Source organism: Typopeltis vanoorti, chromosome 1 (genome assembly GCF_054136105.1).
Source record: "Typopeltis vanoorti isolate ZY-2024b chromosome 1, IOZ_Tvanoo_1.0, whole genome shotgun sequence".
NCBI lineage: Eukaryota > Metazoa > Arthropoda > Arachnida > Uropygi > Thelyphonidae > Typopeltis > Typopeltis vanoorti.
The window spans coordinates 58,490,279-58,510,434 of record NC_143549.1 but is presented as its reverse complement, the minus strand read 5'-3'; the positions used below and the strand labels follow the sequence as shown (position 1 = coordinate 58,510,434).

At 35.5% G+C, this 20,156-nt stretch overlaps 1 protein-coding gene across 1 annotated transcript in view; it reads left to right on the top strand.

Moving 5' to 3' along the window:
* Nucleotides 1–20,156, top strand: part of Rad1 (Radiation insensitive 1) — a 106,803-nt gene that overhangs the window by 25,408 nt on the left and 61,239 nt on the right. Inside the window, exon 4 of the mRNA XM_090390680.1 lies at nt 18,046–18,157. Within this exon, the coding sequence (XP_090246806.1) occupies nt 18,046–18,157 (112 nt within the window). The remainder of the gene's footprint in view (nt 1–18,045; nt 18,158–20,156) is intronic.

Here is a 20,156-nt window from a genome sequence, read left to right as displayed (position 1 = left end):
GATGGTGGAGATAGTATGCATAAACAAATTGATGAAATGAGTGGAAGGAGGGTAATTATTATGGGGATTTTAATTATGGTAACATTGATTGGAAGGAGGAGAGGACACATGTGAGGAAGGAAATGGATTTTATTCAATTATTAAGGGATAACTATCTGAGAGACAGCATGTAATTGAAAATACTAGGGGTGTGAGAGTGCTTGACCTGGTAATAGCATCTCACAATTTGACTGTAATGAATATGACCATGTTGCCACCTATTGGTGAGAGTGATCATAAGGTCTTGCCCTGGGAGGTGGCTAAAGGTGTGGAATTTTTGATCAAGACAGGGTATATGTGGAATTACCGTGCTGGCAAGTATGAGAAGATTGCTTGGATCGGTGCCATGGCATGTACAACTGAAAGGGCTGGACGTCGATAGAGCATGGGAAGTGGTCAAGGAGCATTTACAGGAGGTTATGGCTGATTGTATACCTAGGGTCCGAATAGTAAAACAAGTAGAGTTAAATGGATGAATAATACCATTAAGCTTGAGCTGCAAAAAAAGAAACAACTGTGGAGGGAATTTAAAGAAAGGGGTGACCTGCACGCACACGAACGGTATAAAGTGCAGGCCAGAAGGGTAACGAGGGTGGTAAAAATAGCAAAAGCCGATTATGAAAGGAAACTAGCTATGCAAGCAAAAGAGAATCCCAAACAGTTCTTTCAATATGCTGCAAGCAAGAAAAAAACTGTACATGGCAAAATGATTTTAAGGAATGACGATGGTAAGGAGGTCACTGAACCAGTCGATATAGTGGAGTTACCGAGCACGCACTTTGCAAAAGTATATCATCCAGGTGGTGACATTGAAAAAATGAAGGAGCCATTAGTTTATACGGGAATTGTGATGAATGAAGTGGAGGTGAATAGTCTATTACAGAACCTTAATGTGAATACATCTGTGGGATTGGATGGTATACCGGCACGGGTCTTGCGTGAAGCAGCTAAGGAATTATCAGTGCCCTTGACCATGTTGTTTAATCTGAGTCTCGGGTCTGGTTTAGTCCCGAAGGCGTGGAAAGAGGGGAAAATAGTTTCACTGCATAAAGGCGGATCCAAGACTATGGTTGCAAATTACCGACCGATCAGCATATCAGGAGTTGTTGTCAAGGTCTTGGAGAAAGTAGTCAAGAGAAAAATATAGGAATGGATTGATGAAAATGAGATACTGTACGGGGGGACAGCATGGCTTTGTAAAGGGTAGATCATGCCTGAGTAACTTGCTCAAGTTTTATAACAAGGTGACGGCTGAACTGGATAAGGGAAATGGGTTTACAGTGATACTGCTGGACCTGGCAAAGGCGTTTGACAGGATACCACATGGAATTCTAATCCATAAACTACAACATATGGGAATGGATATAGAGTTGGTTAGATGGATAGGTGGGTGGTTGATGGAGAGATATCAAAGAGTGGTTTATTCAGGAGTGGAGTCCAAAAGACGGCCTGTGACTAGTGGGGTGCCGCAGGGTTTTGTTCTTGGACCACTGCTGTTTAATCTGTTTATTAACAATATAGGGAAGGATCTAAGTGGAACAGTTCATTTGTTCGCTGATGATGCAAAGTTGGGGAGGGCGATAGTGAATGCAGAAGATGTCAAAGTCTTGCAGCATGACTTGGATAGATTGGAGTTCTGGGCTAAGGAGTATGGATGTCAATTTAATGTGACAAAATGTAAGGTTATGCATTTTGGGGTGAAAAGATTAACAGCAGTATACCACATGGGTGGAACTGTACTCCAAGAGATTGATGAGGCCAGGGACTTGGGAGTGTTGGTGGATAGGGAGATGAAGTTTAGGGGGCACATTGCAAAAGTAGCTAAATCAGCTCATCAACTCATTTGGTTGTTGAAAAATACCTTAACGAGCAGAGACAAGCAAGTTATTGTACCTCTGTACCGAGCCTTGATAAGACCTCATCTTGACTGCTGTGCCCAGATTTGGTCACCTCGGTTCCTTCTTGATGGGGAGGAGGTGGAGAGGATCCAGAGGCGAGTGACTAAGATGATAGCAGGTCTATGGAATGACCCATATGAGAACAGGTTGAAGATTTGTGGGTTGCAGAAACTGGTTGATAAGCGGAAAAGGGGAGATATGATTGAGACATTCAAATTGCTAAAAGGATTCTATAAGATTAATTCAGAGGATATTTTTGAGATCAGGACTGGTGGTGGGAGAACTAGGGGACACCTATGGAAGCTGGGCAAGAGTGTGGTTAGCAGTGATGTTAGAGCTGGGTTCTTTACTTTTAGAGTGGTAAATGAGTGGAATAAGCTGCCAGAGTCTGTTGTGGGTGCTATGACAGTGAGCGAGTTCAAAGCAAGGTGTGATAGATACTGTGAGAATGGCGTATAGTTGTGTGGACATGATGTTTAGGGCCTCCCTCGATGAGTCTAAGGACACCCTGGAGTAGCCCGAAAATAATAATAATAATAATACATATGACAAAGCAAGAGCTTCAATGAATGTAGAAACATCTGGTGAGTGAGTCAGCTAATATCAGAAAGAAAGAAGTGCAAGATATAAGAGGAATGGGGGCTTGTGTAAAACTCGATGTAGCTTGGAAATACCAAAGCACTTTACATTGATTTTTACAGAGGTCAAGTCTCGTGAGATTGTTACAAAAATAACCTTGTTTTGTCTCTATATATTTTATGCCAAATATTAATGTAAATAACCCTATGGGAATTGACTGTACTTACTGCTTTAACAAAAATTTCTAGAATGTCAAAAACAAAGGCAATGCTACCGGAACTTTGTATAATAGCTCTATGTAAGGGCAGAAGAAAGTTGCTTACGATTTAAGTGTATAAGAAAGTTGTTTGCGAGCTCTGCACATAAACACTTTCAAAGGTTAGTGTTGAAGAGAACGGCAAGTTTCCGCTGCCCAACAAGATAGGATTAAAGGAGTGCACAGAGGAGAAGAAAGAATGGGTCAGTCTTAACAGAAGATCAAGGAGTCGTGCTGAATTCTTCGGGGATTACAACCCTCCTTGCAAGGTCCCAGAGAACGTGAAATAAAAAAGGGACTGAGCCGAACATCGTGGTTGGCGGAGAACCAGATAGAAAGAATAGAAATTTCTTTTACATGATATCCTTAATGATGCAGCTGTTAACAAAAATAAATTTTTAAGGATTAATACATTTGAATTATAGCAATGTAGATTATGGATTTGGTCCCAGCCAGAGGCTTCTCCTAAGTCTACGATACTAGCACGTGTGAGACTATACTTTATGGCCTTAAAAGGGAGGGGGAGAAGTAAAGCTACGTAGATTATGAAAGGAATAAAGTCAAATGATAGTATTATATGTGAGTTAGAGATTGTAGCATATTGGCATTTTGTGCAAGCTCAAGCAACTTTGAAAAATAATGAAGTAAGAGGGGAAACACATCGAGTTAGAAAGTAAAGTAATAAACAATATATTAAACATAAAATACAAATTGCAAAAAATATTACATAGGCACTTTTTAGAAGTATCCTGTGCATTGCTGATATCTTTCCCATTCAGTATCTGATACCATGTAACCAAACATTTTCATTCTCCTAAGTTGATCACAATTTCCAGTTGTGTAGTTCAGCATGTAACCTGTTCTAGTTAGATTTAATTATCAACTCCCCAAGAAAGTACGGCATGATCACTGTCACTAACTGGTGGTAAAATAGTCATATTCTTAACAGACATCTCTTTTGATACTATGAACACATTTCACACTCTTTAACCTTGAGCTCCTTCTTACATTCTGCTTGAGAAAGTTGTTTGCAAGAACTCAGTAAATTGTGCTTCATTCTTATCATGAGATTTCTCTTCTCCCCAATCAATGTGTTTGGATTTAGTACCCATCAGAATAATTTGGTAACACATTTCATTGTTTTCTGAAACTGAAATCTAGGCTGTAGCAACACTACACCATATATTTTATGATGTTAGTCTCCTTTTTACACCAGATAGCCTCAAACTCATTGCTACATGGGACATTATTACAGTTATTGCTTTCATGTGTTTCTACCCTAACTGGACTCAAGTTTTCTAATATCATTGTAGTAGTAGTACTTCCCTGCTTCCTCTCCTATCTCTTCCACCATTTCTAAAAATATCGTACCCTTTTAAATTCCAGTTACAACATCTGATTCTGATAGCCATGTTTTGCATGACAATAATCTTTGGCCACAATGTATTCAATAAAGCAATGAGCTCAACCTCTTTATCCCTGATGCTCCTGGCATTTGTGTATAGACAACAAATAACTGCCTAACCTTTTCTTATCCTCAGATATGCAATCTTCTTGGCTGTGTTGTACATGTTTCTTTTCCCTCCCCAAGCACATTCAAATGATCCCAACCCAAAATGTACATTTCCACCCATTTGTGAATTGCATAACCATCTTCAGTGTCATTTTCATCTTTATCACATTTGCATACCATAGCTGAACTTTCACACCACTATTCCTCCCATGGTGATCTACTTTCCCTGATTCTTTGCATTAGGTCTCACCCCAAATATATAGAAAAATGTAAAAATAAAATATATGCAAACTGATTAATTGTATTACTGACAGATTTTTGAAAAATATTATTGGGCACCACATATAAGTACTCAACAAATAAAATTATTAGCGTCACGAATTTTACTGCTTGCATTGTTGTAGTGCATATCATAAACACTTCTGCATCAAAATCTAGCACGTATACTACTGAATGCATAGCACATTCATGTGTGAATGATGTTCAAGGTTTTATATCCAGGAATTATGTCTATGAAGTTGCAATGTTTGCTTGCTAGTTGCTGCTATTCATCCTGTTGGTAGTATTTTGATACTTCCAAAAGGCAATAACATCTTTGTGTGGAGTGAATAAGTATCCATCAATTGAATTGATATGAGAATAAATAAAAATCTAACATTTTATGATAAAAATTTGTATAAGAAATCATGATTGAAATATATTCATTGAATTATAAAAACTTTTGAAAGTAATTATAAATTTATCTTAAATATTCAGTTTTAAAATGCATTCTTTTAATCTTTAGATGTTTATTTTTTAATTCTTTTGATAGTCTTAAGTCTTTGACAGCCCCTTAAATTGGGAGCCTTGACATGCTCCACATATGACCATAGATAAATCCATCACAGGAAGGAGGGAGTATCATTAATTGATATTTGATGATTTGAAAACATTTCTGGTAAAAATGCATGAGAGCAATAACAGTAAAAATGTCCCATGTAACAGTGAGGTTGAGCTATCTGAAGTGAAGTGGCAGCTAATGAGATGAAATACATGGTGCAGCATTGCTACAGACCTGGCTGTTTAGTTACTAGAGATGGTGAAATGCATTGTAATATTACCCTATTGGTACTAAAATGAGTAACCATTATAACTGATTTGAATTATCTAAACATTGATTGGGTAGAAGAGAAATTTCATGATAAGAATAAATGAGAATTTATTGAGCTGTTGCAAGACAACTTTCTGAAACAGCACATGAAAGAAGGAAATCAATGTCAAAGAGTGTTAGATTTGATCATAGCATCAGAAGAAGTCTGAGGTCAGAATATGACTATTTTATCATTAGTTGATAACAGTGATCATTCTGTATGTAGCTAACTATATGAATGTTCCAATTAGGAACATTCGTATAGTTAGCTCAAAAATACAGTTAGCCCAGGAGAATACTATTTTTGATTCCTGGTATCATTTACTGAACTGAAAAGATACCACCAGCAAAGATAACAGCTTTTAAAAGATGCTTAACATGAGGCAGTATCTGAATATGTTTGTAGAGTTCAAAGAATAACTATTTGTTCTCTCACCCTATGATAGTGGGAGTGAAATGGATGTGCAGCCTTATTAAGTAAGAGATCCATAAGATGATGTAGAAGGATTATCGTGAGAATAAGAGTGAGATGAGTTATGAAATATGTAAAGTGCAGGTCAAAAAATTTCTGAGTATTGTGCAGAAAGCTAAATTGGAATATGAAAAAAAATTGGCTGTGTAGGCTGAAGGCAATTCAAAAGAAAAGAAAGAATGAATATGAAAGAATAACTTTACTGAATGCAGATGATAATCCTGTGTCAGAAGCTGATGAGATTTTACAAATAATGAATGCTCACTTTTCTAAGATACATCAAACAGGTGTATATAACATAGTACACATTGCTACCACATTGGATGAAGTGTTAGAGGTGCATGAGGATGAAGTTGAAGAGCTGTTGCATAATCTGGATAAGAATTTAGCAATAGAGACAGATATCAATACTTATGCTAATGGCACATTCAGCTAAATTGGCTACCCTGTTGACATGTTTGTATAATGAGTTTTGCCTCAGAAAAGATACCACAGAAATGGAAAGAATATATTATTGTTCCTTAAATATAAAGAGCCAATAGGCTTCATTTCGGCGATATAAACATTATTTAAATTAAGGGGATATTAAATCTCACATGTGGGATTTAATATCCCCTTAATTTAAAGGGGATACAATACAAATTTAAAGGGGATCATTTTACAAGGGCGGTACAATAAACAATATACCTAACTACTGACCTATCACCACTCCAGTATTTCTGAAGTGGTGGTGGTGGTGGTTGTTGTTGCTGTGTGGGGTTCCCCCCTCAATTTTCTTCATTTTCTTTGTGCCCTCCAATGAGGGACTTCTAAGCATGCATTTTTGACTGTCGATCCATGTGTGTTCACAGGCCAGTCTGCCTATTCTGAGGGATGAAAAACCTGAGTTTACAGGAGGGGAAAACCCTCTACCTCCCTATGAGACTGGCTAACTCACCTTTAGTCAAAAGAAACCAGAATAAAGGTTCCTCATGTCATAGATGGGAATCAAACCAGGGTCTTCTTATTGGCCAAAGGGCTTCATCTATACCGACTGAGCTACGGAGGCTTCTGGAGTGGTGGTGAATATTTTAGAGAAGTTGGTAAGAACTCGCATACAAAAATAGGTTGATAGATAAGCTATACTGTGCAAGAAGAGCATGGACTTACTTAAGGGAGGTCATGTTTTAGCAGTTTACTCATATTTTATGAGAGTGTCACAGCTTGAGTTAGATAAAGGGAATGGATACACTGTAATACTGTAGGACTTTGCTTAGGTATTTGATAGGATACCACATGAAAGGCTATTGTATTAACTGGAGAATATAGAATTGAAATATGAACTCTTGAATTGGATAAGTGGATGACTGATGGACAGGTATCATCATCATCACGAACCATGGGCTCACTGCCCGTTGATGTCTGATTCCTGCTTCACTATCTTCTTCCACCTTTCTTTGTCCAGTGCACAGTGTCGCAGATTTTGTACACCCATTCCACACCAGTCTTTTATATCATCTATCCATTCTCTGTATGGTCTACCTCTTCTGTTTAAACCATCCAAAATACCAAACATAAATGTCTTTATCTTCCTGTCCTCACTCATTCTACAGATATGCCCAAATAATTGCAGCTTTCATTTTATAATCTTCTGCATTAGATTCTGTTTTGGTTGTATCTTCTGATAGAGCTCTTCATTGGTGATTTTCTGTACCCATCCTATTCTTAGAATCTTCCTGTAACAAGTTCTTTCAAATGCCAAAATTCTTTTTCTTGATTCCTTATTTATTACCCACGTTTCAGATCCATACAGTATACTGCTGAAGATGCATGTTTGCAGTACTCTTAGTTTTATTTGCAGGTTGATCACTTTACTTTTCCAGATGTTATCCATTGCCTTCAGATTTGTTCTTCCCTTTGCAATCCTTTATTTCTTTTTTTTTTACAGTCCAAGTCACATGTCAGTTTACTTCCCAAATATGTGAATTGTTCTACATTTTCTTTTAGTTCCATCCACTTATATATTTTTTTTTCATGTTCTTCTCACCAAATACCATTGTCTTTGTTTTTTCCAAGTTCATAACAAGTCCAGATCGCTTCCCTTCCTCATTTAACAGTTTCAGTGTTTTTTGTAGTTCTCTTTCATCTTCTTCAGTAATAACAATGTCATCTGCAAATCTCAGATTATTAATTCTCATTCCATGTACAGATATTCCTTTGACATCTTCCTTCAGTTTGTCCATTGCTCTTTCTAAATGTGCGATGAAAATGCTTGGTGATATTGGGTCTCCCTGTCTAGTACAAGTACCTCTGCTTGTTTTAAACCATTTCCTCAAATCATCACCTATTCTAACTGCTGCAACTGTATTCTGATAAACATCTTTTAATATAGCTCACGGGTTCTCAACCTTTTCCAGTAGCATACCACTATATTTAATTCAAGATATTAGCTGTACCAGAAGGCAGTGGCTCACGTACCACCAGTGGTACGCATACCATAGGTGAGAATCCCTGATATAGCTATTAGTTTTTTATCACTTCCATAGGATTCCAGAACTGCTATTGTCACGTTCTGGTCAATACTGTCAAATGCTTTCTGAAAATCAACAAAGCAAGTATATATGTTTTTGATTTTTCTCCTAGCTTTCTCTGCTATTAACCTCATTGTGAAAATCTTTTGGATTGTAGTTCTATCCTTCTTAAATCCTGCTTGCTCGTCTGCAAGCTATGCTTCCAATTGTGTTCTCAATCTTTCTGTCAATATGATCACCATCACTTTACCAAGGTGACTTATCAAGGCAATTGTTCTATAATTTTTACATTTTAGCTTATTTCCTTTCTTGTATAATGTTACTAATATTGATTTCACCCACTCCTCTGGCATTTTCCCTTCTTTCCATACCATATTACATAGTTCGTGCATTTCTGTAACCATACTTTCACCACCATATTTAATCATTTCGCCAGTAATGTTATCGTTACCAGGACTCTTGTCGTGTTTTAGCTGTCCTATTGCTTTTTCTACCTCTCCTCTTAAAATGTCCATATCATGCTCATTACCTGGTGGTGATATATATTCTTCAATTCTTCAGTCAGTTTCCCAGTGCTATCTGAATTTAGTTTTCCTTCATATAATTCACTACAGTATCTTGTCCACCGCTGTATAATTTTGTCTTTATTCATCAATACTTTGCCTTTTTCATCTTTAATGGTGGTCTATTTTGGTTGCCACTTTCTATTAATGGTTCTGATCATTTTGTATACCTCCCTTCTTTTATGCTGTCCATAGTACTGTTCTATATTGTTGCATTGGGCTTCTTACCATTTCATCTTATCCATTCTGACTGCTTTTTTCACCTCATTACACTTTCTTCTATATTGCTCTTCTATTTGTTCTGATGTATCCCTTATCTTCAACATTCATTTCTCCTGTACTAACTTCAGTGTTTCTTGTGTAATCCATTTCTTCTTGATCTTCTCTTCTTCTGGTACTGTTTCTTCAACTGCATATTCTATCACCTTCATTATTCCTTTCACTCTTAGATTCGAAATTTTTTCTTTATACAGACTTTTAAGTTTCTCTTCTAACACTGTTCTGTACCTTCTTCCTATTTCTGCTTCACTTATTTGTGCTGTATCTCTTCTATTCTGATGTTGGAGTTTATATTTCTTTTTTAATTTCAACTTGATGTTTGCAATCACTAAACTATGGTCCAAGTCTATATCTGCATCTTGAAAAGTTTTACATTGCTGTACTGATGTTATCCATCTTCTTTTAATCATAATCATATCAATCATGTTTTTGGTTTTCCCATCATTTGATCGCCATGTCCATTTTCTACATTCCTTTTTTGGAATCTTGTGTTACATGTTACAGATCATCATATCGTGGTCCACATCATATTCTAACAATTTTTCACCTCGTTCATTTCTTTCTCCGAAACCATATTTTCCCATGAAATACATTTCACTGTATCTTTCCCAACTGTCATTATCTATTCCAACTTTGGCATTCCAATCTCCTTCAATAATTAGCACATCTTGCTTTGGTATTGTTTCTATTGTCTCTGTCAGATCTCTGTAGAATAAGTCACTATCCTCATCTGTGCTGTCAGATGTGGGTGCATATATCTGGACTATTGATATGTTGAATGGTTTTGCCTGAAATCTTGCTACTATGATTCGTTCATTAACTGGTTTGTAGCCTAACAGTGCCTCTCGAGCTCTTTTGCTAAGGAGGAAGCCAACTCCTGCTTCGTGCATGGTGTCATGTCCTGACCATATTACTTCGCATCCATTGATCTTTCCAGATGATGTCCACCTCATCTCTGCCAATCCTAGAATATCCCACCGATATCTCTTCATTTCTTCACGAAGTAGTTCTAATTTTCCTGACATCCAGAGTGTCCACACATTCCATGTTCCTACTGATAACAGTTCTGTTAGTTTCAGTTTCTGTTTCCTTTCACTATTCCACTTTTCGATCCAACCCCTGATCGCTCGATTGGTATCGCAGGCCTTGTTTATCTGGGCAATGCCTGAGCCGGCATGTTGTAGCTTTTGATTGTATAGGCATCAGATAATAATCGTGTTTTTTCTTTATGGTCAGAGCATCGACACTCATCTGACCGACCCTCCTCCTTTATCCAGGCTTGGGACTGGCATGAAATCCCTAAGGATCCCATGGTGGAGGTATTTGATAGGATACCACATGAAAGGCTATTGCATTAACTGGGAGAATATGGAATTGAAATATGAACTCTTGAATTGGATAAGTGGATGATTGATGGACAGGTATCAGAAAGTGGTATATAGTGGGTATGAATCTGCCAGATGTAAGGTGACCAGTAGTATAACCCAAGGATTAATTCTTGGGCCATTATTCAATTAATGATATTGGGAAGGATGTGATGGGAAATGTGCAGTTGTTTGCAAATGAAAAATAGGCAAAACATTTAGAGATGCTACCAATGTACAGCATTTACATATAAATTTGAATAGGCTGTAAGTGTGAGCAAATTTTAATGGTCACCAATTTAATGTAGTAAGCGCAAAGTTATGCACCTTGCTTAGGTGTAATGAGATTTCCTTAATATGTTGGTAGGATTATGGTACACAAAACTGATAAGTCTAAGGAAAAAAAAACTCACATACAAAGATTATTTAATAGTATAATTTTTGCCTGTGTGTTACAGGCATCTTCAGTACATTAAGCTCAAATTAAACAATAGCTGACAATTCCAAAAAAAGCGTGCCTAAGTAGCTGTTGTAAAATAACTAAAAAGGTAACTAACTTTCCTAAAAAAAAATAAAAAATAAAAAAATAATAAAAAAATAAAAAAAATAAAAAAATAAATACAATAAAAAGTTAAGAAAGATTAGCTGATTTGTAAAGTACTATCTCTCATAAAGGGGATAGACGTAAGCCGTCAGATTTATTTAAGTTAGGAGAATGAAGTAGAGTTTCACATGTTTCTTTATAAAGGCGTTCCATGAGAAACTGTTTGTGTGAAGAACTCTTGTCTTTCTCCAATGAACTCTGTGTCTAGTGAAGATGGCATGTTCTGCAAGTCCAGACTTTTCAGGTTTAAAGTATTCAATATAAGATTGGTGTTCTTCTAGTCGAATAGAGGCAGATCTTCTCGTTTGTCTGAAATAAGATAATCCACAAGAGCACGGAATCTAGTAGACACCTGGATGATTAAGATGTGGAAGTTTGTCTTTAGGAGAAGTGAGAAAGGTGGAGATTTTTCTAAACGGTCAAAAGGCAACAAAAATATTTAGTGGTTTTAAAACTTTTGCTATACATTCACTGATGCCTTGTACATAAGGGATAGTAATGCGCATTATTTCTTCTGTGTTTGAAGAGGAAGACATATTAAAACTACTCAAAGTTCTTTTAATGAAGCATTTCTTATAACCATTAGATAGAAAGGAAGAAGTTATATATTGTAGTTCTTTCTGTTCTGAAGAACAAAAGGAGTGGGCCCGATGAACCAGTGTTTTAATAGTTCCTGCCTTTTGACTGGGATGGTGATGAGATTCTGCATGGATATAATTGCCTGTATGAGTCTTCTTTCTATAAACTGAGAAATGTAGGTTACCATCTTGTTGGCGAAGAATTAGAAGATCTAAAAAGGCTGACTGCTTATTTGATTCTACTTCTAGGGTAAACTTGATCCTAGGATGAAATGCATTTAACTTAGTGAGAAATTGTTGAAGTTCATCCGAAGAGCCATTCCATACAGCAAATATGTCATCGACATATCTGAACCAATTTGTAGGTCTGCCTCTATTCGACTAGAAGAACACCAATCTTATGTTGAATACTTTAAACCTGAAAAGCCTGGACTTGCAGAACATGCCATCTTCACTAGACACAGAGTTCATTGGAGAAAGACAAGAGTTCTTCACAAAAGTCAGTTTCTCATGGAATGCCTTTATAAAGAAACATGTGAAACTCTACTTCATTCTCCTAACTTAAACAGATCCAACGGCTTACGTCTATCCCCTTTATGGGAGATAGTACTTTACAAATCAGCTAATCTTTCCTAACTTTTTATTGTATTGATTTTTTTATTTATTTTTATTTTTTTTTTATTATTTTTTATTTTTTTAGGAAAGTTATTGACCTTTTTAGTTATCTTACAACAGCTACTTAGGTGGCACTTTTTGGAATTGTCAGTTATTGTTTAATTTGAGTTTAATGTACTGAAGATGCATGTGACACACAGGCGAAAATTATACTATTAAATAATCTTTGTACGTGAGTTTTTTCCGTTATTAATTTTGTATTGATATGTCTACTCACAGTATACCACTTTTAAAACTTATTGATAAGTCTAAGGATCTTGAAGTTATGGCAGATATGAATTTGAAGTAAGGTCACATTGCAAAAACTGCAAATACAATTCAGAGGATAATTGTAGTATCAAAATGAACAGTAACATGTAAGGATGTTATTGTTCATTTCACTGTATCATTTTCAGTTGTATCAAAGTTTAATAAAGCTTTGATACAACTGCACCTAGACTATTGTGCACAGATTTGGGTTCTCCTGGGTTTAGAGGGAGACAATGAAGTTATGGAAAGGGTTGCAAAGATTATAATCTATAATCCTGATACAAAGGTTATATTTGGATTATGGAATGTAGATTATGAGGACAGATTGAGAGTATGTGTACTGTAGGCACTGGTAAGCATGTGAAATAGGGGTGAAGTTATACAGGTCTATAAACTTCTGAATGGATGTTATGGGATATAGTCTTTAATTTTTCATTTGAAGGTGTGTAAAGAACACAGAGAAAGAAATAAAAGCTAGATTCCACTGGGTGAATCAAGGATTAATAAACCAAATATGGTACTTAATTTTTTTTAGGTCTCTAATTAATAGTTCCAGACTAGTTATTGGAATTCATCTATTATCTGAAGACTTTCATAAACAACCATGCCATAGGGGAATTTGAACCTGAAGTCTGTAGGTTGCAGAACAAAGATAATACTTATTTAAGCCACTAAGGCTGACAAATATAGTGCAGTCATTGTGTAATCCTGATCTACTGGCTCAATTCTTGGTTTCTACTGCTGTGGAAGAAGTCCAGGAAAGATTGAAATAATAATTTAGTCAGTTAATCTTAAAATATACTATTAGAAAATATGGTATCTTATCAGAATGGCCATGTGTGTTTGTGTGTGTGTACTATTTCTAATGATGCCTTTTGAGAAAAATATGTAGGCTTGAATTCCATCTAGGAGCTGAAATATCTATATAAAGGCTTTTCAATTGCAAGTGAGTTAGCCATTCTCTAAGAGGGCAGCAGGATTTTCTCCTGGAAATTTGATGGAAATTTTGGTTTATGAAATAATGTGGGATTCAATATCCACTTAATTTGAATAATATATATGCACTATTGCTTTTCATAAGTGTTTTTTTAAGTCAACTATGAACAGATTTTCACCATTACAGATATTTTTTTTTTATTTTGTTTACCTTCTTTTGTAGGACATAACTAGAATTGAACTGTTTTATGCTCCTTGCTCATTGTATTGCTTAATGACATTAAGAGCAGAATTGGAATAAGATAAAATTTCTTACTCATATTTCATCAGTATTTTCTGTGACATTGTCAACGTACAAAGTTAAATTCACCACTGAGTACAAAGGCGAGAAAGAAATCTGGCTAAAATCCTATTATGTAACTATACGAAAAGTTGGAGTCATATTTTTATTTAATAACAGTTTCCAAATTGTGAATAACCCAGAACACATTGTTTATTATCATTAGGCATGCTTTTCAGATTCACAAAATAAGTCTTTCTTGACTATAAAGTGTGAGAGCATGATTAGCCAACTAGTTTTTCCATATCTGTTAAATTTTGAGCATCTTTTATCTGATTTTCTCTTTTGGCGGTTGAATATTTCTGATTACCCATAGTGTGCTGATTACAAAGACAAGAAATGGAAAGGATTAAAAAACTGTTTCATTTGAGAATGGATAAAGAAATCCAGTTTATGAGCATGCTTGAATGTAGTTTGAGTTAAGATTTAAGAAACTTTTTTCTCTAAAAAGAGGGGGATATCAAAAAACCTGTAGATTAATTAACATATTGTTTCTGATCCTATTATATAGTGAAGCCTGGAGTATTCATAACTAAACGTTCACACATAAACCACAGTAATTAAATTTTTACTTATTATATTTATTTACTTATTAAAAATTTAATTCAGTTATTATCAAAAAGAGAAACATATAGCTTCATTCTGGTAAATATAATGTGTGTGTGTGTGTATGGACACTTGGGCAGCATTTATGTAAGTAGCGCAAGAGCTAAGGCAACTCTGATGCTGAGGATTGTATTATTATAAGTTCTCAGTTTGAATTTTTGAAACTCTTAAACCTGTGTTCAGTGTTTATTTACAGTTCAGTTTATAGTTAATTTTCATTAGTCTAGGTTGCCATAACCATGTATAAGAGGTTTTAACGAGTTGATAGTGCACTTTCTTTCTGCCTTTTTTTGTTTAGTGTTTAATTTAACTTTGTACCCTGGTCCAAAGTGATTGGAATAGTAAGATAAATTTTATAAAATTTTATTTTAGTCCAATTTTGTGCTGTTCTTCATTGCTATAAGCCTCAGTAGGGGAAAAAAAGAATGTGTTCCACATGTGAATTACAATAAATTAAAGTTGCCAAGAAATTATATTCTTGGTTTAATCCTTTATCTTAGTGTAAACAAGGCTGGCATATAGAGGCTAATGATGTCACATCTGTCATCTTAGTATCCCATAATGCAAAGGATGCATCCTTTTGGGTGTGTATAATGCTAAGCATTATGGAAAAGCCCACTGTCCACATCAGTTTCAACTTTTATTAAGGTCTCATCAGTGGGAGCCAGACCCAGAAGAGATACCAAGGTCAAAGTAATGCAGAAGTCATATGTATTTCTCATCCCACTGATAGACCTCGATAAAGGTCGAAATGGTCTGGGTAATGGCTCTTACTATAATGCTTAGCATTACACAACCAAAAGGATATGTGCTTTACATTAATGAGATACTAAGGCAATTAATGTGAAATCATTAGCCTCTATATACAAGTAGCCAAGTTGTGAAGACACTTTACATGCAAACACTTGGAGAAAGGATTGAACCAAGGTTACAGTTTCTTGGCATCTTTAATTTATAGTATAGGCAAGTGAAAAAACTTTCAACATCTATCTCTGATCCAGAGTAAGAGCCATTACCCAGACCATTTCGACCTTTATATTTCCCACATACAAATGGTGAAAAGTGATACACCTTTTCACCATTTGTATGTGGGAAATATATAAATTCTGCATTACTTCAACCTTGGTATCCCTTCTGTGGCTGGTTTCTGCTGATGACATTTATTAATGCTCATCATTGGGTTTGCCTACTTCCTGGAGAGTAAGAGAAGTTCTACTTGATGGGTTTTTGCCTATCACTGAGTGGAACCACTGCTAAGTTTATTGTCCTGGAGTGATTCAGTCAGGAGTAATCAGCTTAGCAGTGATCCTTTAGGGTCACCTTAGTGAGATTAAGAGTGATCTTGTAGATCACTCATTTGGAGATGTATCCCTGCACTCAAATCTACCTCAATAAAAGATTGAAGATGGTCTAGCTAGTGGCCCTCTCCATAATGCTTAACATTATACACATCCAAAAGGATGTGTGCTTTGCATTATGGGATAATGCAAAGCTAAGTTATTAATGTGAAGTCATTAGCCTCTATATACAAGTAGTCCAGTTGAGAATATACAGGCAAACCTCACTTAACACGATTAATTACTTCATCAATTAATATGCTCTAAGCAAAATCGCATTAAGTGAATGCAATAAGCAATAGGAATAATATTAATTCATCCATCAGTTAGTGTAAATTTGGAAAAAAAAATTACAGTATAAGCTATATTAGAGGATAAAATCATCAAAGTTAATAAAAATCAATTGCTTAAATTTTTATTCAGTGTCTAAACATTTGATTGAGCTACTTTTTTTTTTTACAAAAAAATTAAGTAAAGATGCTTAAATCATGCTTGACTTTTTCATCTTGTCATGCAGTTTGTGATAACTGGTGAATGCTTTATCAAGATTTTGGCAGACTTTGAAGCTTTGTTCCATATCAAGATCAGCATCAAGCAAAATTTCCTTAGCATGTTCAATGTGATTGAAAACTAGCTCAAGTTCTTTCACTGTTAGCTTCTTAGTCGTAACATTTTCTTCTTGTTCGCACTCATTATTTTCTTCTTCATATGCACACTGTTCTTTTAGTTGAAGGAGGTCATGCTCGCTTAACTGTTCTGAATGGGAATTGAACAAGTTCTCACATCTTTATTATCCAGTTCATTAAATCCAAGTTCTTTTCCAATTGTAATGATTTCTTCAAAATATTAAATCTTGGATTTCATGCACGATTAAACTAACATAGGCTTGAGTTTAAAGTCGCCTTATGCCTCTGAATAAGAGCGTAAGATGATCTGTAGATACTTTGTATTCAGTTAAGATGCTTCAGTTTTAGCTAGGAAAGTTTGTGTTGGCATATGCTTTCAAAAGAAACCAATTTCATCGACATTGAATATTTGCTGATCGTCATAATCACCCTCCTGAATTGCCCTTTGCAATTCTTCACAAAACTTGGCTGCAGAATCTTTATCAGCACTAGCAGATTCCCCAGTTATTCTTACATTATACAGTCCAGTTCAATTTTTAAAACGGTCAAACTATCCTAAACTGCTGTAAAATTTTCACATTCCTCTTGAAATTTGGTCTCTTTCAATGAGATAAAAATATAGAGAGCTTTTGCCTGAATATTCCCTGTACTAAGAGGTATTCTTTTTCAGTTATAATCCTCAATCCAGAGTGATAGAAGACACTCCATGAGAAATGACTTCTATTTCAGGTGATCTGCATGCTTAAAGAAGCAGTAGCAACTTTTCTTTGTTCTTATATAAACTGTATACTTATTGTATCCCAGGTCTTGCACAATCATTGTATTACTAGTGCTACTTTCATGTCTCTTAATAACTTCCAGCTTTTCTGCTCACGGTAGATTGGCAACAAAAAATTTTGCATAGCATAAAAAAATTGCATTAACTGATTAATCACTCACTTAAAGCGGGAAATGGTATCATTTCACTCAATCGCACTAACTGATTATTGCTCGTATAGAATTCGCGTTAAGCAGGATTTTCCTGTGCTTCACATTCAAACCTTGTTTGCTTACACTTGGAGAAAGGATTAAACCAATAATATAATTTCTTGGCATCTTTAATTCATAATATAACCAAGTGAAAAAAAACTTGCAACGATGATCACAATATTTAGGTAAAGGAACCTAAATATTGTGATCATCTATAAAAGGATATAGATCATCTTATAGACTATGAACAGCTTTTATAGGGTTTACTCTGCAATAATCTTAATGGCACTGTTTTCTTTTGAGAATGCTTTGCAGTAACATTGTTATCATACACTAGATTATCAAGTACACATCAATATGGTGTTTCCTATCACAAAACCACATCATTGCATTTGCTTTGAGTTTGGCTTTTTTTACATATACATTGTTTATTTAGTTTACATTATTGTGCATATCATGTGTACTTGTATAAGTAAACATGTATAAATTGGTTGATTTTTTTATTTATTTTTTCTTTTCTTAGCCTTGAAGAAGGAGGAGTTCTTACTGATTGTAAAATTCAAACTCAGGAACCTGATGATATTTTAGACTTTGATTTTTCTGCTGCTAATGTGGTAAACAAAGTCATAATGAAGGTATTAAACATTATTGTTACATACAGTATATATAATAAATGACTCAGTATTAAGACAACACTCAACCCTTCCTCATGTGGTTCTGATAAGTTCTATAGTTAGGGTGTAAAACGTTGGTGGTATGTTCTATTGTTAACCTTCTGTGATGTATAATGTTTAACTCTTTCTTTAATGTTTTATTCTTTATATTATTGTGCTTTCATAATTTCTTACTTATTCTTTTATCCTTGCTTTTATTTTATTATTCTCTCTTCAATCCTTATTGACCTTATTTTATTCTCCCTTTAATCCTTATTGACCTTACTCCTTCATATAAAAATCTATTCCACCTTTCACACTATTTGTCGTATGCCAGTGAATACTGGAAAATTTATTTTTGTTTCGACTGTGCCACCAGTATTGTTTTCTTGGCATAAGACTCAATAGTATGGCTGGTAGATTTCTTTCTCTCTCTTTAGCGTAAATTCCTTCAATATAGTTTACACAAACTTTCATGGTTCTCAAGTACTTAAACCACGCGTTTACTGCCTTATTTGTTTCCCATTCTCAGGTCCACGTATATTTGGGAACAGTGCATTGTGAGTTAAAAGATCAGGCGCCACTTTGTTGTCATATAATCAAAACACATTTATTTACATTAATACAATAATACATTAATTAAATGATGGGGAGGTTACTCTCTCTACCTATCCATTAGACTTTTAGCATAAAGAAACAAATTTTTCTTTTAAATACTAACTTTACAATACAATTACTCAATTACTTCTCTGCTTATTAAATCAAATTATTTAAACTCTAGTTTACTCACAATGAGGTTAGCTAGCTATGCCAAGTTATCTCACAAATTGCACACCAATTATTAACAAATCAAAGGATTCTTTTATAGACACTGCTAATTCCTAGTACCTTATATCTTAACAGTCCATCTAAATTAATTCTCCTATATTACATAAAAGAAACATGGAAAAAAATTAGAATGAACTCGCATATGCTCTGCCGCCTGGGTCGCACACCTTTTGAAGGATTTTTCACTAGAGTCTTAGACCTTTCTTCCGTCTCGGGTCTTAGATTTTTTTTCTGCAGTGTCTTGCTTCACCTGTGCCTCATCAAAGATTGGCGGGGCTTTGGAATGCTGATCTCTGGCACTCTTGGGCTTTGGATGGAGGGTCCAGCATGCGGAACTTATGCAGTCTCGTTCAGAAGGCAATGCATTCTCCTCCAGGCACTGAAGTCCTCTCCTCGATTATTAGCTTCCAGTAATCTTCCACAGCCCAATCCAAGATCAAAACAGCCTCGGGTGGATCGGCCTCCCTTTCTCCCTTACCTGGCGTGCCCTAGCCGTATAGTCGTGTCCTGTTTGCGACTGCCGATCTTGATGTTCTCCTCAGTCCCTTTTTATTTTGCGTTCTTTGGGACCTTGCATGAAGGGTTGAAACTCTCGAAGAATTCGGCGCGACTCCTTGAGCTTCTGTTTAGGCCGACCCGTTCTTTCTTCTCCTGGTGTACTACACAAATCCAATTAGTCGGACACCAGAACTTTGTGTGATTCGTGCCGACCCCTTTTAAGTATGGCCTTGACGGTTGGCATATACAGAGCATGTAAACAAAGGTTTTCAAAGCACTTAGTTAAAACAAAGATATGCAGTTTCTAGTGACACAGCATTTTCCTTTGTTACTAACTTTAACCTTTCTTGTTTACTACAGTTTTGGGCAAGTTATGTTTTCTTTAGGATTATTTACATTCTTTTATACACTGTTATTTTTTTCAACACACTTTTTAGATGTGACTTCTGTAAAAATTGATGTAAAGCGCTTGTAAAAATTTTAAGCTACATCGAATTTTCCGAGGGTGTGATCATCACAACTGCTTTCTGCAGTACATAAAAAAACAAATGTGATTGGTGCATTTTTTCTAAATTTCCAATAAAGAGTAATTGACTTTTATTTGAAAAACCATCCATAGTGAGGACAATCATTACAAAGCAAAACAAGTTTCTGG